This window comes from Oreochromis niloticus, linkage group LG4 (genome assembly GCF_001858045.2).
Source record: "Oreochromis niloticus isolate F11D_XX linkage group LG4, O_niloticus_UMD_NMBU, whole genome shotgun sequence".
Lineage (NCBI taxonomy): Eukaryota > Metazoa > Chordata > Actinopteri > Cichliformes > Cichlidae > Oreochromis > Oreochromis niloticus.
The window spans coordinates 6,637,752-6,665,031 of NC_031969.2; the positions used below are offsets into that span (position 1 = coordinate 6,637,752).

The 27,280-nt window shown below is 40.6% G+C and overlaps 2 protein-coding genes across 5 annotated transcripts in view; both read left to right on the forward strand.

Moving 5' to 3' along the window:
• The first annotated feature begins 4,106 nt into the window (after positions 1 to 4,106).
• LOC109201821 (uncharacterized) lies at positions 4,107 to 5,419 on the forward strand. Its single transcript, XM_019357472.2, has 3 exons — positions 4,107 to 4,277; positions 4,363 to 4,645; positions 4,737 to 5,419. The coding sequence occupies exons 1-3, from the start codon at positions 4,186 to 4,188 to the stop codon at positions 5,382 to 5,384; spliced, it is 1,023 nt and encodes a 340-aa protein (XP_019213017.1). The 5' UTR covers positions 4,107 to 4,185; the 3' UTR covers positions 5,385 to 5,419.
• A 2,446-nt stretch (positions 5,420 to 7,865) lies between these two features.
• pdxdc1 (pyridoxal-dependent decarboxylase domain containing 1) overlaps positions 7,866 to 27,280 on the forward strand; it is a 52,145-nt gene continuing 32,730 nt past the window's right edge. Inside the window, exons 1-14 of one of the 4 annotated variants that reach the window (XM_019358394.2) lie at positions 7,867 to 8,047; positions 12,169 to 12,332; positions 14,804 to 14,900; positions 15,327 to 15,395; positions 16,782 to 16,865; positions 16,973 to 17,122; positions 18,112 to 18,301; positions 18,721 to 18,789; positions 18,883 to 18,961; positions 19,167 to 19,251; positions 20,428 to 20,476; positions 22,383 to 22,484; positions 22,629 to 22,754; positions 23,173 to 23,223. In XM_019358394.2, coding sequence (XP_019213939.1) covers positions 14,827 to 14,900; positions 15,327 to 15,395; positions 16,782 to 16,865; positions 16,973 to 17,122; positions 18,112 to 18,301; positions 18,721 to 18,789; positions 18,883 to 18,961; positions 19,167 to 19,251; positions 20,428 to 20,476; positions 22,383 to 22,484; positions 22,629 to 22,754; positions 23,173 to 23,223 — 1,128 coding nt within the window. In that variant the 5' untranslated portion in view covers positions 7,867 to 8,047; positions 12,169 to 12,332; positions 14,804 to 14,826. Of the gene's footprint in view, positions 8,048 to 12,073; positions 12,333 to 14,803; positions 14,901 to 15,326; positions 15,396 to 16,781; positions 16,866 to 16,972; positions 17,123 to 18,111; positions 18,302 to 18,720; positions 18,790 to 18,882; positions 18,962 to 19,166; positions 19,252 to 20,427; positions 20,477 to 22,382; positions 22,485 to 22,628; positions 22,755 to 23,172; positions 23,224 to 27,280 lie in introns of those variants that run through there. The other 3 variants (XM_019358395.2, XM_019358397.2, XM_019358396.2) reach the window with 3 other exon arrangements.

The following is a 27,280-nucleotide window of genomic DNA, read 5'->3' on the forward strand; positions in this document are numbered from 1 at the left end:
CCTATCATAAAACAATAAAAGAAGGTATGCCCTTTTCCCATGCTACCAGGATGTGAGTTTGAATGCCAGAACACCCTGGAATGCACACAAAGCCTACTAAAGATCACACATCCTATCACTACACAATCGATTATACACCTCTAAGCATATATGGAAACTTAAATCATTAAAAGATTATACTGACTACTAAGTACAATTTTCCATTGACATCTACAGCATGAAGCAATGGGAAAGAGCTGTTGAAGCTGGGTTAAGATGAGAGGTGATGATCAGCCAGCAGCTGTATGGCTGTCAAGAAAGAGCAAATTGCATTAACGATCAGTTCTGATCTTGTGGAAGTGGCAGAAGTATGTGAGGGTAGTACAGAATGTATGAAGACATTTCATACAAGGTTTATCAGCTTTCTTTCCCTGTAGGTAAAAAGTTCACTGCCCTCTCTCCTAGACATCTTGCCTTCATCATGCCTTCACTCACTTCCTCTTTTTGATTTCCAAAGTCATCCTACCCTGCATTCTTCCCTGATACGACATTGCAATCTCCTATCTCTTACAGATTTTACCTTTAGTATAAGTTTTAGTCCATCTGCAGACACCTTCCTCCACACTTATACTTAACCCCTTTTCAGCTTGGCCTCTCTGCCTAGCTAACTGATAGGTCCTTTTTACGCTTGCCTCACATACAATTCACTATAATTTTTTTTGTGCTTTTGCCACCTCACTTTGTTGTATGCCTACCCTTATAATACTCCTGTCTACTTTCTTCATCTCTTACTTTTTTTTGCTAGCCTCTTGCTTTGAATACTTTCCTGTACCTCTTGATTCCATAATAAAATCTCCTTATCTTCTTTCCTCTGTTCAGGGAATATACCACGCACTAAAACATGCTGAAGATATTTTTTTCAAAAGTTTTCAAAATCAATCAAATCAAAAGTTTTTTGATTTTTTATTTCCCCCAAAAATAAATTCATAAATAACACAGTTCATTGTGCTACAAACTGAACTAAGAGAACAGAAACTAAGTATTAATTCTGTCATGCTAGTACTGATGCAATAGGAATATCAGGGTTGTTATCAATATAATACGTGCATCAGGTCAATCTTTACAAGGGCATAATAGCCCTGAGACACGTATGTGCAAACTTAGGCAGTTATAGTTGATTGATTATGCGTCACTAATTCAAGTCTCTGGGTCTGTGCATTGCATCGCTTTTGCTTATGAATGCAAAAACTTTCTTTGCTACATCCATACCCCCCCGCACGCCCATCTGTCCAAGTATATTTGAAATGATGTATACTCATTGTCGCTGGGACCTTGCAAGCATGAGTGCATGTTTCCAAGCATTTTGTGAAAGTACTGACAGTCAGCTTCAGTCTATATGGACTCTGAGCTATTTTCTTAATTTTTGTATTGTAATATTGAGAACAGACGCCACAAAAAGGAGTCTTCATTTATGTCATTCGAATGCAAATGTGCACTTTACAGGCATCAGTGATGATGCTTAATCTGGGACAGTGTGGAAAGATGAGTGCTCTGAATGTATTTCAATATGACATGGCTGATTTTCCTTAAAATTACTGTTTTTCGTTAAATGCTTTGATTTCAGATGATGCTCTATTGCAGTTATTCATATATGGTGAACTTGTGAGAAAATGGTTGTGTATCTGAGTTATTTGTGTTTATAACTGTCAATCCAGTAATTACAGTTTTGTTTTATTTTTTTTGTTTGTTTTTTGTGACTCTGTTTTGGTTTCCTCCAGCTCCTGCAGAGCCAGCTCTTAGTTAGTTACTGGGCTGTGAGAATGTTATAAGGGGAGAATTCTGTAATACTCTGTAATACTCAATGAAGCTGGTTATAAAGTAATTAAGTTAACCCAGGGTTTCCTCTGCACGTGTCCCCTGCACGTTCAAATGAAAACTGGCAGGATCTGAAAAGCATTTCATGGATCACATGACTCTTCTTCCACAGAAAACTATCCCTACGAGTGCCAACTACTCCAGAGATGGTATTGAATGGTGATGAACAAATCTGTAAAGATCATAAAAACATACCAGTAAAAATGTAATACTGTTGTAAATTATTAAATAAATGCAGCAGAAAATTCTTCAGTTAATCTTGTGATTTAGTACAGATAATAAACATTTCATCACTGAATGTCTCACTGCTACTGATTATTTCTAAGGTGAAAGCTGCACATTAGAATTCTGAAACTTTAAAGTGGGTCGATTTAAACATTAAAGCTTACTGTCCCACAGCCTGATGAGGAGACATGGAAATCAACTCATCTTGTGGCAGTGAAATTAGCAAACAGGTATTCTTGGTGCATGCTCTGGGGGTTGGGGGTGCCCCTCCAGCTGCCCCCAACTTTTATGTTCTTAAAATACTTGTAAAAACTAATTGCTCGTTTGTCCAATAGCCTCTTATAGCCTTGTTACATGCAAATCTTTTACGGAGGTTTAAAAAAAATATATAAGGTAAGTTTTTCTACTTTAACGCTTGTAAAAAAAAAACATCACATGTACTCAACCATTGCAGATGATTGTCTGATCCTTAGAATAGAGAAGCAGCATGGCAAAGCAGTAGATTAGGATGGCTGTGTGTTTTGGTGCCCAGCATAACAATTTTCACCTTAAGCTCTCCTAAAAGTAATAGCTTGTTTTCTGTATTAATTTTGGGGAACTTTTTAGTCTCATTTATACCTAAAATAGTCTTTGGTTTCTTAGAAAAGATAATGATGGTTCTGTCTAGCACAAACCCCTCGCTGAAACAATCAGAGACAATTCTACTACAATGGCAAAAAGCATTGGACACCAGGCAGAACTCTTTGTGTGATCTCGTGCACGAGGGAGATGCTTGAGACGAGTACTGTTCCTGCCGCTCGAACCCCAGTCACTCTCAGTTAGCTCCCCCGTAGCACTGCTCTTTATTGTGGTTACATGAATATGCATAGTCTCATTAACATATGACGTCTTACACAGGCATCCATGTGAACAAAGAGTACCGTCTGTGTGTATGTGTAGGCATGCGTGTGTGTATGTCAAGATATGGCCCTGTGAACGCCTCCCAAAAGCTGGTGCCAGGAGTCCAGCGGTCCACCTAAACAAAGGGTTCTTATACTAAAACAGATACAGAGTAGGTGTCCTCCTATACCATAAATCAGAAAGAGAAGGTATGACCTCTCTCATGACCTTAGGATGTGTGTGCATGCCAGACCACTCTGGAAGGCACACAGAGTCTTTGCAGCCTACTAAGAATCAGACATCTATCATTATACAATTGATTATATACCTCTAAGCATATATGATTATATGTTTCTAAGCATAAATGACAATCCAACAATATAAACCAAACAGATAATGATGCAATAAATAGTTTTAAAGTATTTTTGTGGATATTTTGTTGACTCCATTTATATATGAGTCAACAAAATATGCACACTATAATACTCCACATACTTACCATACCCATACACCATACCCAACCTAGAAACCTAGTGATGGGTCCTGCAACACTGACGCACCGACGCATGTATCAAGCTCACCCAGCGAAGCCTGTATCGGTACATGCGTCGCTTTACAGTTTTTTCTGAATGCTTAAACCCTAACTCTGATTCTTATAGCACAATTTCTAAAACTATTAATACTTATAGCAAAACCACTCACTGAGTTTGCAAAACTAAAAGCACAAACACTGCTTTGCACTCAGTTTGCCATTTTGTAACACACACTTTGCAAAACTGTAGGCACAATTCACTGCACAACACTCTTTTTGCAGAACTGCAAACACAACTCACTGCTTACACTCAATTACCGAATTTCCAACAAACTCCTAGCAAAATTATACACATGTATGGCTATCATTAACACTATTTTGCCAACTGTCTGGCACACTTTCACATGTGAAAACTGTTTTAGATAATTAGTCCACTTTGCAATCAGCCTAAGCACTATAAACAGGCCACAGGTAAGCTGTCTATGTGGAGTACAATGGAAGGAGCAGCAAGAGTGAGAAGAGTGAGAATCAGAGGAGGCCGAGGGAGAGGACGTGGAGGTGAAGAAGTTGGGGGAAGAGGACGTGGAGGAGCAAGAAGAGGACGAGGAGGGGAAAGAGGAAGGGTAAGAAGAGTAAGGAACAGAATAACTGATGACATCAGAGCTACAATAGTGGACCATGTCATCAACCATGGGATGACCCTGAGGGAAGCTGGCCAACGGGTTCAGCCTAAACTGAGCCGCTACACTGTGGCAGGCATCATTAGGACATTTCGAAATGAGAATCGGTAAGTACTTTGTAGCACTGCCATACTCTAATGAGAAACACAACAGTACCATACATGCAAAAATGCTGAAATTGTTACTTTACAGAATTGCTAGACGTCCAGATGTTGGGGGCAGAGGCAGAATGTTCACTCCAGAGCAAGAGACCCATATAGTGAACATGGTGATTGCCAATAATGCAATAAGACTGTGCGAAATACAGCAGCGCATAATTGATAATGACACCATCTTTCAAAATATACACAGTGCAAGCATTTCTGCACTAAGTCGTGTACTTGTGCGCCACAGAATAAGAATGAAGCAAATTTACAGAGTTCCTTTCGAGAGAAACACAGAACGTGTAAAGCAACTGCGATATGACTATGTGCAGGTAAGCTAGTGTCATTGGTTCTGAATGTGGAAGTGCATACTGTAGTGCTGTGCATGGGCCTGATGTGTTGCATTTGTTTTGTCTTGTCCAGAGAGTGATGGAACTAGAAGCAGATGCAATGGGACATGAGCTACTTTTTGTGGATGAGGCCGGTTTTAACCTCAGTAAAACCAGGAGACGTGGCAGGAACATTATTGGACACCGTGCCATCATCAATGTCCCAGGACAACGTGGTGGTAACATAACCATGTGTGCAGCTATAAGCCAAAATGGTGTTGTTCACCATCATGCAACCATAGGCTCATACAACACTGCACACATTATTGCATTCCTGGACACCTTGCATGACATGCTCACTGTTCAGAGACCAGAGCAGACTCGATATGTCATCATATGGGACAATGTTAGTTTCCATTGGGCTGCTTTGGTCCGCAACTGGTTTACAGACCACCCATCCTTCATGGCACTCAACCTCCCTCCATACACTCCATTCTTAAATCCCATCGAGGAGTTCTTCTCTGCCTGGTGCTGGAAAGTGTACGACCGTCATCCTCATCAACAGGTAGCCCTTTTACAGGCAATGGAGGAGGCATGTGGAGATATTGACCAGGCATCATGTCAGACCTGGATACGGCATTCAAGGAGATATTTTCCCCGGCGCCTTGGACTGGAGGATATCGCATGCGATGTGGACGAAATTTTGTGGCCGGACCCAGAAAGACGACATGATGTAGGCTGATTGTCTTTTTTTTCCTTTTTTTTTTTGTGAAATTCCTATTTTGTGTTCTGACTTTGTCTTGGTTTTGATGAGTGTGAATAAATACCAATACTTGAAGTTTGGATCCTTGTATGTTTACATGACACTATGACAAAAGTGTGACCTCAAATTAACATCTGTACACAGAGAAAGCAAAAACCAGATGTGTTTTGTATTCATACCATCAGTGTGCAGTTGGCACATTGTGTGCTTAGTAGATGATGGCTTGTGTTAACTGTTTGATACGAAAACACCATTTTTACGAAGGTGTGAAGAGTTAATCTAGCTGTGTTCGCTTTTGCAAGAGAACTACAATGTTTTGATAATTGGGTGACAGGTTTTCTTATTTGTGTGTAGAGTTTTGCAAAAATAGCCAATAGTTACAAAAAATGTGCTTAAGCAATCAGAAAAAACTGTAAGAAAAAGTCACGTGATCGATACAGCTGCTGTATCGACCATTGCCAACGCGCCAAACTGTGTTTAAAAGGTACCGCATCCGCATCTGCCAAGGGAATGAGTCGCCACCAAAAAACCCCACAAAATTACTCTCGCAAAGATTAAAAAAAAAAAACATCTCTCCATAACAAAATGGAGCCTGAAAGAAAAAGAAATGTTTCTGCTGTGTGGGATCATTTTGATCTTTTAACTGCACATAAGGGAATAGTTTGCCTGTCTTTGTTTCAGTGTAATCTATCAGAATAGGAAAAACAGCAATGTGACTGTAAATTAAGTAAATTAATTATTTCATTTTATGCAGGTTAAATGTCGCATCTGTTCTGCATTTCTTACACAAACAAAAGCACCTCCTCAATGTTTAGGCATTACAGAGCCAAACATGAAAATAAGACAAACACACCGAGAATGAACACAGGTTGGCCTATATAGACACTGAACAGCTTTATCGTCATTTTTTTTTATTAATATGTGTTTTATTATTTTGAAATCAAGCATCTAGGAAGACTGTTCTGGACCAGGCAGTCCTGAATTTTATTATAAAGGGCTGCCAACCCCTTAGTATTGTGGAGAGAGTTGGAGAGAAACATTCCACAATCAGAGGATCCTTTAACGTACTGGGGGAAAAGGAAGACATCTTATCAGAACCTTATCCACCTGGCTTTACAGTTTTTGTGTACCCCACCTTCATCTGTGCCTGTGAGTTTTCCAAAGCTGTGGAAATGGTGTAAAAAAAACGCAATAGACTGAATGCAAAAATATTGGATAAACTTATTTTTCTGAATAGAAATTTATAATAAACTCTGAGCCAAATGGGTAATATTACATTCACAGTACTTTCATTTTAATTTTCACTTAATGTCATTCACAATATCTTCTTGATGCATTCTCAATCATCCAGGAAAGTAAATCTCCAAAAGTTGAATCTGTTCATCTGGACGTAGCGTTTTGTGGGAGAAACGTTTCGTCACTCATCCAAGTGACTTCTTCAGTCTCAGCTGACTGCAGGTTTCCCCAACCTTATAAACAGTAAATTTGCATAATGACTGAAACCAGCCCACTGAAGGAACAATGGGCCGGGTCTCTGTGGCTTTTAAACCCCAAAATACGCTGCGCCAAAAACTGGTCCACCCCAAGGATCGGGTCCCCCGACACAAACAGAGTAGTGTACGCTGTTAAGTGCCAGGAGGATTGTCAGGATTTATACATCGGGGAAACCAAACAACCTCTAGCAAAGCGGATGGCACAACACAGAAGAGCTACCTCATCAGGCCAGGACTCTGCAGTTTATTTACACCTACAGGCCAGTGGACACTCTTTCAACGATGAGGATGTACACATCCTGGACAGGGAGGAACGCTGGTTTGAGCGCGGAGTCAAGGAGGCCATTTACGTGAAAAGGGAAAGACCATCTCTGAATCGAGGAGGGGGCCTAAGGGTACATCTGTCACCATCTTACAATGCTGTGATTGCAGCCATTCCCCAACTCTCTGTGAATGGTACTCATGGCCATTGATCAGTGTTCTTTGATCAGTGGGTTTTGGTCAGTGATTGTTGATCAATGGTCATGGGAATTTGCATAATTATGATTAAGGAACTGACCTCACAGCCCATTGTTCCTTCAGTGGGCTGGTTTCAGTCATTATGCAAATTTACTGTTTATAAGGTTTGGGGAAACCTGCAGTCAGCTGAGACTGAAGAAGTCACTTGGATGAGTGACGAAACGTTTCTCCCACAAAACACTACGTCCAGATGAACAGATTCAACTTTTGGAGAGGTCATTCACAATATATTTTAAAGATGTCAACAATATCTGCAATATAAAAGATATAAAATGATTCCATGGAAAGTACAATACCTTACAGTGTACAAGTATGACTAGGTCATTGAATCAGTGTCTGTTGTGAGTCTCAAGTCAGTTGCCTGCAATGATATTTAAGTTCCAGCAGGTGTCAGTATGGAGCAAAACAGCAACACTGTGTCGACACAGTATCGATACAGTTTGGGGAATGTGCTGAAACGCTTCACGAGGTCTCATCTACCCATCACTACTGAAACCTAAAACTTAGCACACTAAGGCTGGAAACACTGGCCCAGGGAGCCACTGGGGGAAGGCAAGAGGAGACAGGGACTATGTAGACACAAACGAGGGGTAATTAGGGGAAGTGGAGACCGCTGGGAGAACAAGACAGGTGAGCAAAATCACAGGTGAAGAGACAGAGAGGTAGAACTAAACAAAGTATCAGAGACAAGAGAGCATCTAAATAAAACAGGCGCAGACTCAAACATATGGACTTAGTACAAAAACAAAAGAAAAACAGAAACAAACTTGTTCCATTTATTGATTTGTTTGGCGCTTATAGCTATAACATTGTTTCTTTGCCATTAGATACAGTGACCATGTGATAATTTCCAAGAAAAAAAGTTAAAATATTAATTTTATTTACTCGTTCCCGTTAAATTAATTTTTTTACTCTTTTTGGATCACTTTTTTTCTCGTTAAAAAAAACATGTCTCCCCCCCCAACGGAGTAGTCTGCGATTGAACACGCTTTGTATTTTTGTTTAGTTATTTATTTGTAATTTTAGTGTTTTATTCTTGTGTTCCTTAAAAGAGAAATAAAAAAAATAACTAGAAAGCGAAAATTTCAGAAGAAATTTTATGTGTGCCTATGCCGCTGCGAATCAGTGTAGTTTGACATTCATACGGCTACAGAGAGCAAAACTCAGAAGAGCAGCCATTCTCCACCGTGAACTATGGTAAAAACAAACACCGCTCGCGCCTCACAGATGACAGCTTACAGTTTTGGGTAAAGATGAAGTGACTTTGCACAGCCCCGATTTGCAGATGCTGTGCACACAGGTTCATGAGCAGAAGTCCCATTGTACCACGGCAGACCCGACAATGTTTGCATGAACACTCTTTGAAGCATTACGTTATGGACCACTTTTCACACATGCTTGGTGTACCCACACAGCCGGCTGTAGCTTTTCAACTGACAGCCCGACACACACCCAAAAAACAGCCGAAAGAGCACAGACTTTACGCCCGTGGGTCCACCTCCCCTGCAGCGGCACTGCAGACCACGCCCCGCCACACACATCAAACAAGTAAAATAAATATTTATGCACTTTTGCATTTACTTTTTGTTTTTTGTTATTTTTACACAGTAAATGATTAACAATGGTCTACAGCCAAACTTGTGTATTATTATACAAACTTTGGTTGTAAGATGCAGATAACTATTTAATAAAAAGCTAAATATTTTATACGAGAGTAAGAAAGAAAAGTATATCTTTGTGTCCCCCTTTCCCTGTTAATGCCCTACCTGGCCCCCTGGCAAAAGCTTTGCTAGATCCGCCCCTGCACAGTTACCAGCTGTCAGCTACACAAAAACAGGAGCTGGGTGTTTATTTGTCTCTGAGAAACAGTTCATAACTTCCCTTCAACTCATTCATGTCACCTAAAGCAGGGCTCGCAAAATTTCAAAATCCCTGGTAGCCCTTCGGGGAGGCACTCTTCAGTTTTTGGTAATAAATTTAAGTAGCCCGAATAAAAAAAAAAAGAGGACAATTTTTTGATTGATGTTTTGTTTCCTTTACAATATTATACATTAAAGTATAATACTGTAAAGGAAACAAAACATCAATCTAAAAATATTTAAAACACAAATTACAACAACAATTTCAATCATCAACTCAAATATTTGGTTCTAATTGAACAAATTTCTATGAACTTGTAAGAACTGTACAACAGGAATCAGTCTGTGTCAGATCCTTATTTTTGACATTTCCACTGAAATCACAGGTAAGAGGCAAGTGCAACCAAGATCTAGGCCATTTGCTTTTTGAAGTTTGCAAAGACTGCTAAATTTTGTCAGTGGTAGTTCACTCTTTGCAACATAGTAGGCTGTTCTAAACAGATTTTTCAGGACTTCTTGTTATGCTTGGTTTATTTTTAGTATGCTTTTTGCAATTGGTGTTTGTTCTGGGAAAGATATTGCAGACTGGGCAATAATGCATTTCTTGCATTTGTCATGGGTTCTGATGGGGTCTTTCTTAAAATGACTGGTCCCAGTAACAAAGGCGCTTGTCGACTCAGAAATCGAGGGAAACTCACAACACACCCGGCAGAACATGAGGTTATTTAGCTCGTCGTATTCCAGCCACATAAATTCTTTAGTCCATGAAACCATAAAGCTGCGCTTTCTTTTTCCCTCATAGTCTGATTTGTCATAACTTTTCCGTTTTGTGGTTGGCTTTTCTTTGGCTGCCCCTTCTTCACCCTGACCTCTCTTGTTTGGCTCTGCAGAACTAAAATACCTGCTTAAATCCATCTGCTCTTACATGCATATTTACATAACGATCAGCAATTCTCTGCGTAATCAGCCTCTATCACGTTTAAGCTTGCTGCAGGAGATTTCACTTGTCATGTTTGATAGTAAGCTAACGATTGATAAGACGATGTCAGAGGAAGTGGTGTGCAATTAATCTGTGACTTACCAATTAGTGCTGTCGCTCTCTACACACAGTTAGCGCAAAGTGAAAGTGAAAGCAAAAAACAAGCGCAAATTCAAACGCGATTTCAATGTGTCACATATTGACAGTGGCTCATCGATGCCGATGGCATAATTACTCAGCTACATTTGCGAAAGAATGCAAAAGCATTGACATATCTTTCCCTCCCATGATAGCCCGACGGGCAGGGCTGAGATGGATTTTGGTAGCCCGACTGGAAAAATCGCTAGCCCCGGGACGTCGGGCTAGCGATTTTGCGAGCCCTGTAAAGGGTAAACCTGTTTCTCCATCACCAGTTCAGCTCTGATGATTCAGTAAGGACATCTCCTGGTTTGGACCAGCCGCAAAATTAAAATCAAATGAATTCTAACAACAGCTGATCAAGCTTAAACGTGCTGCTGTTGTTTAGCGCGATAAACAAGAGCGAAAAGCCGATCGTTGATCAGTTTCACGATTGAAGTTGCAACAGGCCAGAGAATGACAGGGGAGGCTTCATAACGACAGAATAAATTGTAATATTTTCTCTGAATGTGGGACGATTCCGTTTGTACGGCAACTCTACGGACTAACCGTTATGAATAAAATAAAGTTCAACGTCAGTAACTTAGCGCGCAGAGAGCTCTATAGAAACTCCTGTGCAATTCATAACTTCTTACCTGAAATTCAGTTCACCTCACGCTCCTGCCTTAGGTTTGCCTGATCCACGATCTACCACCGGTCGATCGGCGGTCCCCTCGCCGCCTCCTATGTCTCGTTCCCGCATGTTTTTCTGACACACACCGGTAGATAGCTGCTCTCTGTTGTAGCTGCGCGTTAGCCAAGACCAAACAACTCAGTTATTATTTCCACATCGACCAGCATCATCGGCCCATATAAACGAAAAATAAGTCCACCTAAGACAGTCTGTTGGCGAGCGAACAGGTGATGGTCAGCAGTCTCACTGAAGGCAAGCCCGGGTGCTCGAAGGGTCGCTAGCCACGCTAGCTAGTTAGCCGGCAACATCGTCAGATATAATATGGGATGTTTTGACAAAACGAGCAGATATTTGAAGTTTACACACCTACATTCTCGCCTGAAAATATCTTAAAAGTTCATTTTGTGACCTAGAAACACGAATAAAAGACGTTTAAAACGAAGAGGTGTCCGCCATTGTTGAACTCGGCAGAGGCGTGCTATGCATTATGGGATATTGAGTTTAAAAACAAGCATACAGATTTCGGCCGTACTACTCCCGGTATACCACTAGAGAGAGCCAACCCACCACAAATAAAGTCTGTTTCTATGGAAATTGGCCTAAATTTGCACTAAAATCTAAATATTTCAAAAACTATAAAAGTCATGAACACCAAAAGTGTATACCATACTAGTCCAGCTCCAGCCGCACAAAATGATCTAACATATGTAACCCTATTGTCAAAACTGTTAGGCAGAGAGGCGCGGGAAAATTTTCACTAAAATATTAATATTTAAAAAACTATAATAGTTATAAACACCAAAAGTCATAGCACACCATTCCTGATCCAGCCGCACAAAATGAGGTAACATATATGAAGCTTGTCTCAAAACTGCGGGGCGAGATTCGCTGCAAAATTTCAGGCGGAAACTGGAGAATAATAATAATAATAATAATAATAAATCCGACGAATAGTAATATGTGTGCCTCTTTCCATAGGCACACATAATTAAAATAAAATGCCACCTGTACAGTCCTGTGACAAAAACGTGACGTCAGCGTTGCCAGCGTGGAACGAAGGCACGTCGCACGTCAGGTCCAGGAAGTAAACTCTCCGGTTCAGTCTGCAGGAAACTAAAAGAAGTCGGAGCGGTAAATACGTGTCCAGTTCACCATTTCAGCACGCAGCCCTCCAGACCGTACACTACGGCGTGACATAGCTACAGATTTTCTGCATCCGTTTGTGCGGGGTGCACAGTCGGCCAGCCTGTAACCTGAGTAGTGAAGGTAAGTGAGGAAAGAGAGCTCGATCCGTGCTGTGTGTGAAGGGGGTGGGCGCGCTTGCTCGTGTCTGTCTGTGTCCTGCAAGCTCCGCGTGCCCGCGCGGACGCACTGCTCCTATGCGCTGTCCGCTCGCCGTCTGCTGTGTGGAACCTCTACCAAACCTGTTTTTCTAAGGGGGCCTATAGAGCAGCCCTCGCCATAATGTACACTAAGGTGTCCTGGGGTTATGGCAGCTGCTGGCACTGCTTTGCTGTCAGGCCAGGAAGGGACAGCAGCCTGATGTGACATCTACGAAACTCCTCCCCCAACAGGACAGCAGCAGTGCGCCTGTCAGAGCAGATAGAAACTTTTTTTAAAATTTTATTTTAAGCTATACTATGTTCTAATACAGTAATAACACTCCATTTTATTAGTATAAAATAAAATTGTTATTATACAAGTCAAAACTTAATTCAAACAGAATGCAAAAGTGTGTACAGCAAATATTGATTTGATCTAGAGCTTTCTATGCTTCTATGTTTATTGATAATTAATTATTTTTGTGATTTTTTTTTTTTTTTTTATTGAACACAATAATGTAACAATGCACAATATTCAAACATTCTCTTGTTTTCTTATACTGTAAAAAGTCCCCTTTGTGGAGCATTTCCTCATATACCCGAGTGATTTCAGTAGCTGTGTTTTCGTGGTACAATGCACCTGACAGGGTCTCTCGTGACAAATTGATTCGGGGTGAGTTGCCTAGATGTGATTGTGCTACTTTACCTAAGTATCTTCACCTGTGGCCACTAGCCATGGCCAAAAGAATGAGATCATGGATACAAGTGGTATAAATGAGCTTTCTCCAAAAGGGACTGTCTGGCTGTCTTCAGATAAGTGAAGTGGGATCAGAACACCACCTGCTGCATCTTAACCACGGCTGAGGTAGTTTGGGCATCTGAATGTGATGCATCCTGGCTGACTGCTAAGTGAGGTGTTTCTAACGTATCTGACTGGGAGAAGATGACTTAATAGACAGTATATTTCTCTTTGGTATTTAGGTCACAATTAGCAGTTTTATATATACTGGTAATATATTTGAAAAATATGACATTATTATCATATTAATGTCGGTGTTTGATGTAGGCACACCTTTAATCCTACTCTAAGGACTTCATCTCCATCTCTGCAGTAATGTTTCAAACATTAGGCACATAAAAATGTGTTAAATGTTTTTGTGCAGCAGCTGTGCAGAGTAAATACAGTGAAGTGCAGATAGTCCACACACATTTGAATGCTCTACTGTATTTTACCAATGAAATGTAAGCCTGTCAAGTACAGAACCTGATAGAGTTACATTGAACAGCTGCCAAATATTCAGTAGCTGGATTAAACTCTGGTTAATCTGTCATGGAATAAAAGAGAATGGGCCTCACCTCATTATTGATCTGTTTGTCAGTCCGTTATCCAATGACTGACAATGTCCAATGAGAAACTGTGTATAAACGTGTCTGTAATTGCTACCTATTGAATGAAAGCTGAAAGTCTGTGCTTCAAACATATTTTCACTTTGTGATTAAAAAAAATGAAAGTCTTTTTCTCAAATCTTACGGTCCTTGCTATACCTATATATATATATATGTGGTTTTTGTGTTACAGAGACGAGATGAATTTGCATATAATGATGTGTATACAGTACGTTGGATTGTAACCCCCGTATTATTCATCTGTTATGTATGTACTGTATAACAATAGATATCTCTTATTTACAAGTGTTAGTGAAGTGGCTGTTGGCTTAATTAGAGAAGCTATCACAATATGTTACTATGAGCTATCGGGCAGCATTTTTCAGTGTTTCTTAATATTTAATAGAATTAAATAATTCATTAATCAAGAAGGTAATGACAAGATTAATTAAGAATCACAGTAGCTATTTGTTGCATTTGTAATCTCTGTAATGCTGCACATGTGGAATCTAAAGTATTTTAGGTCTTCTGTCAGAGACATGAAAATGAAACCCAGGAATACATGTGTAATTTATTAGATTCTGTCATTACTATCAGCTGTGAGGTAGTATGTAAATAGTGTAAATGTGTTAGGATATTTTTGAACTTTATAAAAGTTTCCACTGTGGTTTACATTACACTACACTACTGGTAGTGCTATCAAATGGCTGGAACAATCCCCATCCCAGTCTTTGCATGTTTCTTTTCAAACTTTTCAATTTGAACCCAATCCCAGTTTCAATTTACATTTTGTGTGTTTCTAACAGTGAGCTTTAGTAGAATAGGTCATTTATCTATTTGACATAAAGTACTTCTTTTATATTTTGCTTAGATGCAGCAATTTATTGAAACCATGTTGTACAAACTGCAGAAAATCAGTGTGCTTGAATGTATATGTGCACGTTCAGTGAATGAAATTTTTCACACAAGTAAAATTGAAACCGTAATGATGATATATATAAAATGTCAGTGTTTTTAAATCTCTTTCAGCGAGCACTCACATATCAAAGAATATGGTGGACTCCACGTTGGATCAAGTGGGAAAAAATCTGAGTGAAGCCATGAGGTTCCTGGGAGAGGAACAGAGGTAAGAGTTCATCACACTGCAGCTAGAAAATAATATCAGCAAACTACCAAGCAATTCTTATTAATTGAGTTGATTGAGACCTCACCAATGCAATGCATTATGGGACCGCAACATACAAGTCTGAGTAATTGGTATTATATTGGTAGATTCTTGTTTTGGGTTTTAAAGTTTAATTGTGGACATTGGAAACTCATCATAATGTTGAGCTGTACAATGATGACTGTACTTACACAAACCTGCTGCTGCACTAAAACTTGTGTTTGTACTGAAATTTAATGCCATAATAAAAGACATAAAACGACTTCATATCTGAATGACCTTTATTTTTAAGATGCAGAGTACAGACGCGTTCCATACAACTGCAGGGCAGAATATTACAACACTGAAAACTAAGTAACGCTTTGGAAAATCTGCTTGTTTGTTTAGAGAGCCGGAGGCAGCAACAGAGAGACAGCATTTCAGCAGAAGCTGCATCCCTGGACCCCTTCAGGGAGAGTAAGACACACACATTTATATCACAAAAACACATACACTCATATTCACACACAGGCAGTTCAGGTTGAAGTTTATTAAAGCTTATTGTTTTCTTGGTAGTTGTGATATACAGAAGTAAATTCTGATTGTCTTGTTAATGTGAGAGAAAGGACATGGAATCCTCTTTTTTTTACAGTAGTGTGTCTGTTAAGAATTTACAGTGTTTCACTTGTTCCACATTTTGTCGTGTTACCCTTATGAAATGTATTAAAATGTAGTAATGTAATCTTTAAATTCAAACTTCTACTCGTAATGACAAAAAATGTGAAAAAAATGCTTCAAATTATTGCAAATTTCTTAAAAAAACAAAAAAAAACAACATATAAATATTCACCGCCTTTGTCATGACATCTCTACAACTTGATTCAAATCCACCTGTGATAAATTCAGTTAAGTGGGCATGATTTGGAAAAGCACACACCTGTCAGTATCAGGTCCCATATCAGAGCACAAACCGAGCCATAAAGTCCAATGAGTTGTCTGAGGACCTCTAAGACACAGTTCTGGGAAAGGCTACACTGCAGTATTAAAGGCCCTAATGAGCACAGTGGTCTCCAGAAAGAGTTTGGAACCAGCAGGACTCTTCCTACAGCTGGACGTCTGACAGAGCTCCAGCATTGCTCTGTGGAGAAAAGAGAACCTTCCAGAAGGATAGCCATTTCTGCTGCCAGTCAGGTCTGTATGGTAGAGAAGCCAGACAGAAGCCAAGCCTCAGTAAAATGCACATGACAGCCTGACTGGAGGAAACCAGGCACTGCTCGTCACTTTGCCAATACCAACCCTACAGCGAAGCATGGTGGTGCCAGCATCATGCTGTGGGGATATTTTTTAGGCAGCAGGAACAATGCAGGAATGTACAGAGACATCCTTTGTGTAGGGAAAACATGTAATCCATTTTAGAGAAAGGTGGTAGCGTGGTTAAATGTAGAACAAATTAAGCACTGGGAATACTTTCCAGATGCACTCCATTTATCAGTGTTGATTCTGTGTGGATTAGAGAAAAAATACATTCAACCTTGTGCATCTTATTTTTTTCTTTTAAGTCACTGAACTGATACCAGTGATATCAGTGAATCAGCACTGGAAACAAGAGACGGAGGAATATTTTCTGAATAGGCGAAGATAAGATAAGATAAGATAAGATAAGATAACCTTTATTAGTCCCACATGTGGGAAATTTGTTTTGTCAGGTCCTACTACTCGACAAGTTTCAAAGTGAATCCAAAGGCAGGGATAGAGAGAAGCTGACAGGGAAAGCTTTGTTGTTGGAGCTTTAGATTTAGCTCCACTCACTTCAGTACATTACAGTACATTTCATATGAAGTGTTCTTCATGTCTACTGTACAGTGGTCAGGATGTTGCCACTATACTGCGCCTGGTTCATAACCTAATTCATGAAGAGGAGGACGAAGAAGATAAACCCAGTCAGAAGTAAGTCAGTTTTATTTACATACCGCCAATTCACAATAATAGTCCGCACAAGGCTGATCAGAAAAGGCAATGATAGAACGGTGCTCATTAGAAAGTGCTGTGTCCAGCAGGATGCAGAATGTGGGTGAGCACGGTCAGATGGCGTTGCTGGGTCACAGCCTGGCAGCCTACATCTCAATGATGGACAAAGAGCAACTGCGAAAGCTAACCACTCGGATCCAGTCTGACACCACCCTGTGGCTCTGCAGGCTCTTCAGGTATGACCCTGCAACTGTGCATCTGTGGAAATCACTGGTGACAGTGTGGAAATCACCATCATACACATGCCATATGGCGTCTTGTCTTAATTATTAAAAGATTTCTAAAAATGAGGTCTAGAAACATGATAACTTGATGACTTCTTCAGACTAATGATAACAGGACATATTCATTTTCACTACAGACTTCATCAAATATTTACAGAAGAATAGGAAGTATTGTTTGAATTGATATTGTTTCTACAAAGCAAGTTTTGATTTTGCAAGGCCTGATGAGGAGGGCACCAGGGGCACCTCTACATTACGTTTTGGAGGCCGCCTTTCTAGCTCCCCTCTTCATGCAAATGAGTTTGCTATTTTTTTAAATAAAATCTTAAAAATATGCCAATATAGAACCGAGTCCTAATATACTACAGTTATATTTAGCATCTAATTTTTAACAGTTCTTCACTCATCTCCATCTCTTTACGACCTTTTCTATATTTCTAAATGAACACTCTCAAAGCAAAGATTGCATCTCTAGTGCAATGCTTGCTTCACCTCTCATCCTAACATGGCTTTATCAAGTCTTTCTCATAGTGTCATAATATGGCACATCAGCTTTATCCCTCTGTAACTGCTACAGCTCTGCCCATCACCATTGCCCTTGGAAGATGAGATACGTTACTGTCAATATGCAAGATTGTACAATCAAATGCTACTACTACTACTAGTACACTTGTGTTAAACAATCTGTTCAGAAAGTTCACTACCCTCTCTTCTAAACATCTCCAGGCATTGCAAACACCCCTAATTATCCTTTTCACAGTCTGTTGTGAAAATGTAAAACCCTGCACCCCTATTAAATGTTTTTTCCTCCATGTCAATGGGGGTCACACTGCTGAATCAAAACAACAGAAATATTTCTAATAATGAAATTTGCTTATTTGGACTATTATTTTAATCCTTTTGCACCATCCAACCATCCATGCTGCTCATCTGTTCCTCAGGTATGAGAATGGGTCTACCTGCTTTCATGAGGATGACAGGGATGGCCTTGTAAAAGTGTGTCGGCTGGTTATCAATGCTCGCTATGAAGAATATGCCACTGAGGGTTATGTGGTCCTAAACACCAGGCAGCCAGTCATCTATCAAGGTGCCTCCTGCAGGTCTGGGCTCGGACAGCATCTGTGCAGCCAGGTAGGATGGCTGGGACACATGAGCTCATGAATATGTTTTTAAAAAAGGCGTGTGTAAATACTTTATAGCAATACACCTCGGTAGTCACGGTAATGGCAGATCCAATCCTACACTACCAACTAATTTTAGAAACAGAGTTACCTTCCAGCACAAACATGTGCTTACCTAGCATGATTGCTTTGAGGGGAAAGGCACCAGAGATGACACTGCTTTTATCCTTTGACTCCACTTTTTTTTTTAAATCAAACCTGAAATAATAATATTGCAACTTATACACTTCAGACATTTTCCTTCGTTTTTCCTTTGGTTTTTCGGGGGGGGGTTGAAGGACAGTATTACCATTATATAGGATCTCTTGTACTTCATCCAGTTGAATACTTAATAGATAGTGATTTTCATGCCAGTGTTTGTATCATTAGCTTGGCCTGCCTCTCTCCAGTTTGTGCACAGTGCCATGCAACACCCTCTTTGGATCCCAACACCAAATGGTAGGAGAACACAGATTAGAAAAACACATAAACCTATCTGTTAGGTAGTTTAGATAAAAACTACCTGACATGGATCCTTTTTGTCATTGTCAGGATGTTGCCCTGTTGGAAAAACTCATCAAAGAGGACATAAATGCAGGGAAGCTTCCTTTGTTGCTGATTGCCAATGCAGGTAAAGGACAGCCACAGTTTAAACATTGCACTTTATATATGTCTGTGCTTAAAGAGTTAAAGATGATCCATATGTTGGTAGAACAGCAGTTCAGAATACAGAGAATACTCTGCATTTTGAATATGAACTTCAGTGACTTATATGTTTTTGGTATATTTCCATTCATCCAACCATCCATTCTCTTCCGCTTATTTTTATTTTTCAGGTACCCCTGGAGCAGGCCACACAGACAAGTTAGGTCGACTGAAGGAACTGTGTGATCAGTACAACTTGTGGCTTCATGTCGAGGGGTGGGTAGCTTCTGTCAACCTCCAAAATAGATTGACTGCAAAAACAAAACAATTTCAAAGGAATGTTTAGACTGATTTTATATTTATGCAAAGTACATTTTCGATGACCCAGCTTCTGTGATATTATGATGGCTCGTAAGTTGATAGTTGGTTCCTGCCAAGTGGCTGAAAAAGAAGCCAATTTGTTTGGATCAATCCGTAAACTCTGTCAGGTTATGTGGGTTATTGTTGAGGCAGCAGTCTAATCAGATATGCTCAGACCTGAGTCTGGGCATAGACTACCATGACCTGGATGACTGAGAACCTTCATGGACATGTGTGCAACATTTCACATCAGTGAACCGTCCCAGTCATATGTTCAAATCACCCCAATTGCCCCTTGCTCTGCACACTCTAAGCCCCATCTCAATGGACGAACTCTTTATAACTAGCCCTTTCTCCAAGGGAGAGCTCAACTACATTTCTGAGAAAACCAATTTCCACTTCTCATATTTGCAATATCATCATTTTAGTCAATACCCAGAGCTCAAGGACATATCAGAGGGAAGAGAGTTGCTCAACCAGTGAATTGACATCTTCACTTTCACATTCAGCTCACTCTTCACCATAGTCGATCAGTACAATTCTGTTATCTTTCAGTCTCTCACTCAACTCCCTCCTTACGCTTGAATAAAGTCCCAAAACACAGACAGGGTACTCCATCCTTTTTCCAGCTGAGAACCATGGCCTTAGACTTGGAGGTTCTCCAGTCTTTGCCTAGTGAGGCTAACAGAATCACGTCATTCGCAAAAAATAGACAGGTGAGTAGAGCAACACTTCCCCCTGATGGTTTGCCAGAATTGCTTTGAGGCAGACTGAAAGCCTATTTTCGTGGCCTAACCAAACCAAAGTCCTCCCACCCCTGCCTGCTGCCTCTCACCTAAGACAACTTCAACAAAATTGAGCTCTTCTTCAGGAGACCGGTTCCAGAAATCTAGCTGTGCATTATGCGATTATGTCTAGCCAACTCTCTTGTCTTCATCCATTTTCTTACCTGTACAACTATAGCAAAAGCTTGGTTTGCAATGCTAGTACTCTGCAAGCTCTTTGCCACTAATTCTTGAAGAAAAAGTTGAGTTTTTTTTTAAATTTACATTGCTGCTGTAATGTTAGCTGATTATGTGTTTTCTTTTTCAGGGTTAATCTGGCGACCCTAGCACTGGGTCAGGTCACCTCTTCTATCATGGTAAACTTATATTAAAATCTATCCAATATGGGGTTATACTACAGTTCTAAAAAGGAAAGCACACTCCTTTGAAATTCAGAGGTTTTACATATCAGGACATAATAAAAAAAACATTTTACCGGATTCCTTACCAGGCTCTATTATTAGTCAGATAAAGAAACTGTGTGAAAAACCAATACATCCTTGCTTCTATATGAAATAAGATAAGTAGTAGCCTGATGTTGCTAATCAAATGCCGTGATTAAATGATTATCACCAAGTGTGACCACCTCTATAAAAGTAGAGGTTTTGGCAGTTTGCATGGCTGGAGCATTTAGCTGTGTGTAGCAGTGATCTTAGAGAAGCAATTGTTGCTGCCCATCAGGCCAGGAAGGCCTGATGGGCAGCAACAATCCAAACAGTTTGAAGTATATAATGCTACAGTGACAACGATTATTCACAAGTGCAAAACATTCAAACACAGATGCTGATTTTCCCTGTAGTGGATGTTCTAGCAAATTCACATCAAGGTCAGGGTATGTCTACAAAAAAACCAAAAAAACACATCCATAAAACCAGCTACATCTGAGTCTACAGGTTTCAGTTAGCATGAGAAGTGCTTAAAGTTACAAGAATGAAGGCACACTTGAAGAACAAGAATGGCTTGTTTGGAAGGATTGTCAGTAAAAAAAAGCATTTAGCATCTCACTAAAAAGAACATGACAGTATGGGTTAGGTTTGTAAAACAGCATCTGAACAAATCACAAAACTTCTAGAACTGCCTTTTGGACAGACGAGACCAAAGTGGAGATGTTTTTTGTCATAATGCACAGAACCACGCTTGGTAAAAGCAAACATAGCACATCTGCACAAATCACCTCATACGACCTGCATGAGGGGATTTGGTTTTGTTTTGCAGTCATGGTTCCTGGGTACCTTGCCTTCTTAGTCAATAATGAACTCCTTTGGATATCAAATTAGTCTAAAGTCAAATGAGAGGACATATGTCTTGAGAGCTAAAAGTTGGCCAACTGGTTCTTGCAGTAGGAGAGTGACTCACAGGCACAGCAGCAAATCAACAGCAGATGGCTGAAAAAGAAAAAAAGACAAGAGTATTGTAATGAACTCAATCTTTTTGACTTCCATCCATATCTGAGATGGGCTGTGGTCATAGTACACAGTATAAGAAAAAAAACATGCTCCTCCAAAAAAAAAGAGAAAGGAAAACACATCAGATCACAATGGGAGGAAATCATGCTCAATATACAGATGTGGCCTGGGTAATGTGTTAGGAATGAAAGAATGCGTGAAAGAGTGGTGGACCTTCCAGTTCTTGTGTCCTATGGTAAATGCCAATTAGTATCCATGTTGCCAGGCAGTGAGCACAGGGCAAACTAGAGGATATTGGGCCCTCAGGCCACCGTCATGCTTTTGTTTCTGATTGTTTGATATTCAAACCTGATCTATTGAAGGTCATTTTCTAAGACTCTGGCAGTGGTCACCTTCTGTGTCACAGCAAATCTTCTGGCAGTTGGAGGTCTTGAACTACCTGTGTAACCTCCATAGGATCCAGCTATCATCTCATGCTGCCAGTAGTGACACTGACCCTAGTCAAATGTAAAACAGTAAAACAATCAGCTTTGGAGGTTGTCGCCCCTCTAGTGCACCTGTTGTTGAGTTCATTAACACTTGAAACTGATGAACAACCCCTTTTACTACTTACCAGAAGTTTGAATGTTTTGATTCTTCACTGATTAAAAGTGTTCCTTTAATTTGTTTTGAAGATACAGGTGAAAGCTTCGAAACTCAACAGAAATAAGAGCACTTGATTCTCTACTTCCCACAGCCTCCAATGTATGAGACATTCTTGTAAGTGTTAATTATTTTAAGTTCTGTGTATCGGTGTTGGTCTTTCATGTCTCTGCAGGCAGCCACCAGAAGTGACAGTATGACACTGACACCAGGTCCATGGCTAGGACTGCCGGCAGTGACTGCTGTCACCCTCTACAGACATGAAGACCCTGCACTGGTGGGTTGACATCATTTTCAGAGAAACTGAAAGAGTGCATATTGTGATCACTTTTGCGACATCTTTTGGTGATCCAATGGCGTCTTGGGAATTATATTTGTGCAACTCCCTCATTGCTCTGCATCTCTGTATTGTGTCTCCCAGTCTCTGGCAGCAGGTTTAACTTCCAGCCACCCTGTGGAGAAGCTACGGGCACTGCCTCTCTGGCTTTCCCTACAGTACCTTGGTCACAATGGAATTGTTCAGAAGATAAAACACGCTACTACTCTGGTGAGGACTGCTAATATAGGAGATATGTCTAGGATATGTACATAGGTACATTTTCTATTTAAAATGTCACCGCATCGTCCTACAGAATGCCTTATTGGCTTGTCAAAGCAGAAAACACAGTTAAAACCAATGCCCTTTATTTTGCATAGCCATGTACAGCTTCAGGACCCTGGAGTAGCTAACCAATAACTCGTATTCATTGCTCTCCACATCAACAACCTTCATGTGTAGAACACAAAGAAACCATCATGTACACAAAATGCAAATGTTTTGAAATCACTGATTTACTGTCTGCTCTTGAAACAACTGCTCGCTTGAATCAACTGTCTGTTGACAGGTTGGTTAAGAGTTTACATTTATTTCAGAAATTAATGCATGACATGTTTCCACATTTGACTTCTTTTTGTCTCCCTCCTAGAGCCAGCAGTTCCTTCAGAAACTACAATCTCTGAGCTGTATCAAAACATTGGTAGGTGAATTTTTCAGACTTGGCTCAAAATGAGGGATGGCTTCTCTACGAGTAATGTTACTGAATATGATGGAATTCATTTTTAGCAACTGATTACAAAAGATGTGCTTCAGTAAAAAACCCAGCGCAACAAGCAAACTGATCGTTGCTATGGTCACACATACTAGTTGTTTAATCTCATTGTTAATTTTAACTGATGGTCAGTTTGTGTAATAGTTGTGTCATAAGTGTTATGCAGCCCTCTGCCACCAGATGGAGCATCGTTGTTGAAAAACCTGATCTTTTTGTTAACACTATTGTTGTTAGTTCTTTTAAAGACAAAACAATAAGAATGCGGATAGAAGCAGATATTAGCTTTTTTTAAAGGTGGATGGGCTCTCCCTTGGCGATAGTGTGAGGAGTTGAGTGATTCAGGAGGGGCTCCGAGTAGAGCTGCTACTCCACCACATCGAACAAGCCAGCTGAGGCAGTCACATCCTAGGTAAGGTGTTCAGGCTGCCCATGTCCCACCGAGGGGATAGACACAGCACATGCTGGAGAGATTATATCTCTCAGTTAGCCAGGGAACACCACATTAAGGTGGAGGAGGTTGCTAGAGAGATGGAAGTCTCGTCATGACACTTTCCATTCGCAAGTTATTAGTTGTTTGGATGTGAATTTGTCGTATTTTAACTTTGGTTGTAACATATTAAACATTGGTTTGTTTTAATGTTTTTCTTCTTTGTTTGTTTGGAGTATAACATCCAATATTCATAATGCACGATGCGAGGTGCCACACAGGTAAGTGGCATGAGTCATTATTAAAGGATGTGATTAGTGACCCCCAATATGAAGTTGTGTGTTTCAGGGGCTAGTTGTCAGGGGGCTTTTGCCTCCTGGTAGGGTCTTCCATGGCGAATTGGTCCTGGGTGAGGCGCCAGACAAAGAGCATTACAGAAGACCCATATGAGTGTAAGATCAAGTGAACTGTTCACCCTGCCCAGGATAGAGTTACCGGACCCCCACCCTGGAGCCAGGCCTGTGCAGGGTACCTGGGATCCTGGTTGGCAGGCCCAACCTATGGGGCCTGGCCGGGTGCAGCCTGAAGAAGGGACATGGGTCCACACTCCTGTATGCCCACCACCCGCAGGACGCTCTTTCCCTACCTCTCTGGTGGGGAGCCTGAGCTAGTGTGTGAGGTTGAGAGATACTGGCTAGATATAGTTGGGCTCACCTCAACGCAGGGTTTAGGCTCTGGAACCAGTCTCCTGAAGAGGGACTGGACTATGTCTCAGTCTGGAGTTGCCCTTGTAAGAGGCAGTGGGCTCGGGTGGGTATCTTGGTATCCCCTCACCTTGCTGCCTGTATGTTGGAGCTTTTTCCAGTGGATGAGGGGGTTAGTTCACTTATGCGCCGAATGACAGTTCACAGTACCCGGCCTTCTTGGAGACCCTTGGTGGGGTGCTTGAGAGTGCTTCACCTGGGGACTCAGTGAGACCTGAGAAAGGGGCGTGACTGGGAGGAATGGTCTGCCTAATCTGAACATGAGTGATAAGTACATGTGGCACCAGGACACTCTTGGACACCCAAGTGTCCAAGAGAGGGACTGAGCTGAGCTGTCAACTGATCAGCATCCTCCCCTACCACCTGGTGTTGAGTTGGATCAGGTGGTGGGGGAGCATGCTGGACAGACCAGGCACACCTAAACATATAGTGAGGGTGGTCTGGGAATGCCTAGCAGAGGCCCTGCGCTGCACTGGGCTGCGGCCACAAACCACCTGTCATGGTGGACACCGGACCACACTGTGTATAGTACAGGTGGAGTGCTCCTGACTTCAAATAAGTATATTGTTAGGCAGTAGACGGAATACTTTGTTATCCCTCTGCCTTACCGCCAAGTTTATTAAATATGAGGATTTCTACAGACAAAAGCATGAATGTGCCATGGGGTCCACAGTACGACCCACTATATCGAACCTTTACATGAGTGGAATCTCTTGGCTCTTTCACAGGGATAACACCTAGCCACTGATACAGATATGTGGATGATACGTGGGTCAAAACCTGTACTGTTCACATCAACTCAGTGGAAATAAAAAGTTCATCTTGAAAGATACAGAAGATCACAGTTTTCTGTTTCTGGGCTATGCTGTTGGATTTGAGGAGGATGGAAGGCGCAACACAAAAACTCGGCAAAACTCCAAAACACAAGCTAAGTGCAATGCAGCAAGGAGTGCACAGACCTCAACACTGGAGAAACAACAGCAGCCAGATAGCAAAACATAGAAGAGCTACCTTGACAGGACAAGGCTCAGCTCTACACCTGGACTCAAAGAATTAAGGTCACTCACTTGAGGATACCACTGTTTATGTTTTGTAAGACAGATGGTTTGAACAAGAAGTAATAGTTCACATGAGAGGGTGGAGCAAGGTCTCATAGTGTTCTCAACTTTTGATGATAATAATAAACCACACCTTTTTTCACACTTTGGCTCATGTGATGGCACACTTGATTAATAGTGGGTCCGTGACCACCTCGCACTACAGTTAAAAACCAGGGCAAGGTGAGGTGAAACATCTTCAACAAACGTTAAAAAGTCCAGTCACTTTCTTTTTCAGCTCAGAAGACTACCATGATTTGAATGACTGAGAACCTACACAGACATACAGTATGACTAAAGTTTTTCTGTATCCATACGTAGTGTAAAATAGTGGAAGAGTTTATGTGTGAATTCAAAACAATGTTTGTTTTTAAAAAACAAATATAACGAGATACTGGTGTTGATTGTTTGAGGTACAGTGATTTGTGAAAAATGTCCGTCGCCTTGGTAGGTGAAGTATAGATCGTTCTTTGGATATATTGTGTCTATAGAGTTGTATATTGTTATACATATATGTAGTGCGATAGTGTATGTTATACCCAGGATCATTTTTAATTATTAAATAGCTTTAAGGGGGTAGGAATAAATAAATGTAGACTTCATTCTAGTCTTTTTCGTAAATTGTGGTTATTTGTGGCAACTTGATTAATTGGTCAATAAGATTTAAAGCACGTGGAACAGAGGCTGATTGGCTTGCATAAGGCAGGAAAGAAAATGACTCGGAGAGAGTGATGTTGACAGAATTGAGTTTGACAGCGTGGGAAAGTAGAAGTGATGTAAAGCATAAAATCACAGCCTAACACAGATGCAGTGAACATTTAGTGTTGTTCAGGCTCAGAGTAACTTGTTCAGAAATGCAGTAATTTAGCTGTTAGTGTCATTCTGCTAATGAGATCTATGGGCATATGTGTGTAAGAGAGAGAGAGAGAGACTTCCTTTTTGTATGTTTGCATAACAGTAGTTACAGTCAGTGTGGGTTACTTTGGTTCCAGGGTGTGGTGTCGCCGATTCCACCCATCTCCAGGGCTTCTCTGCAGGATGTTCTGGGTTCTCTCATGCTGTCTATTGTACGTGGGGCCAAGCCTCTGCCCATCTTCCTCACTACTCTTTCCCCAGCCCCCTCTGTCCTCCCTTTTCCTGTTTTCCTTTTCCTCTTATTATTAATCACCATTTCCCTTCACCTACATCAGCTCAGCAGTCTTCATTGGCTAATGGATGGACCACTTCTTCTTAATTGTTTATGAAATGGACAACTCAGGCATGTTCTTTGAGGTACTTCAGAGGATGCCTGTCTACACTCGAATTGTTGCATTTGAAAAAAATAATTGAGTCAAGCACCCGTGCCTTTACTTAGCATTTAAAGATCACAAGTAGTAATATTGGAATGACCTAGAACTGAAACTTTTTTTCAGTCTACTAAGCTTGCAGAAATAAGTAGTTAATAAGGTATTTCTTCAGCTGTTAAACATGATGTATAATCCTCAGTTATGAGGCTGCTGTCAGGAGTTTACATATAAATTTTGTCTTTTAATTATTTCTTTGAACTGTTCTTTTTTTAATGATGGAAGATTATGCAGGATACAACTTTAGTGACTTGGGTGCACAAGTTTTAATGAGAGACTTTCTCTAATCAAAAGTGCACATAAATGCTCAAATATATGCATACACATAAATATGTACACCCCAACTAATATTTG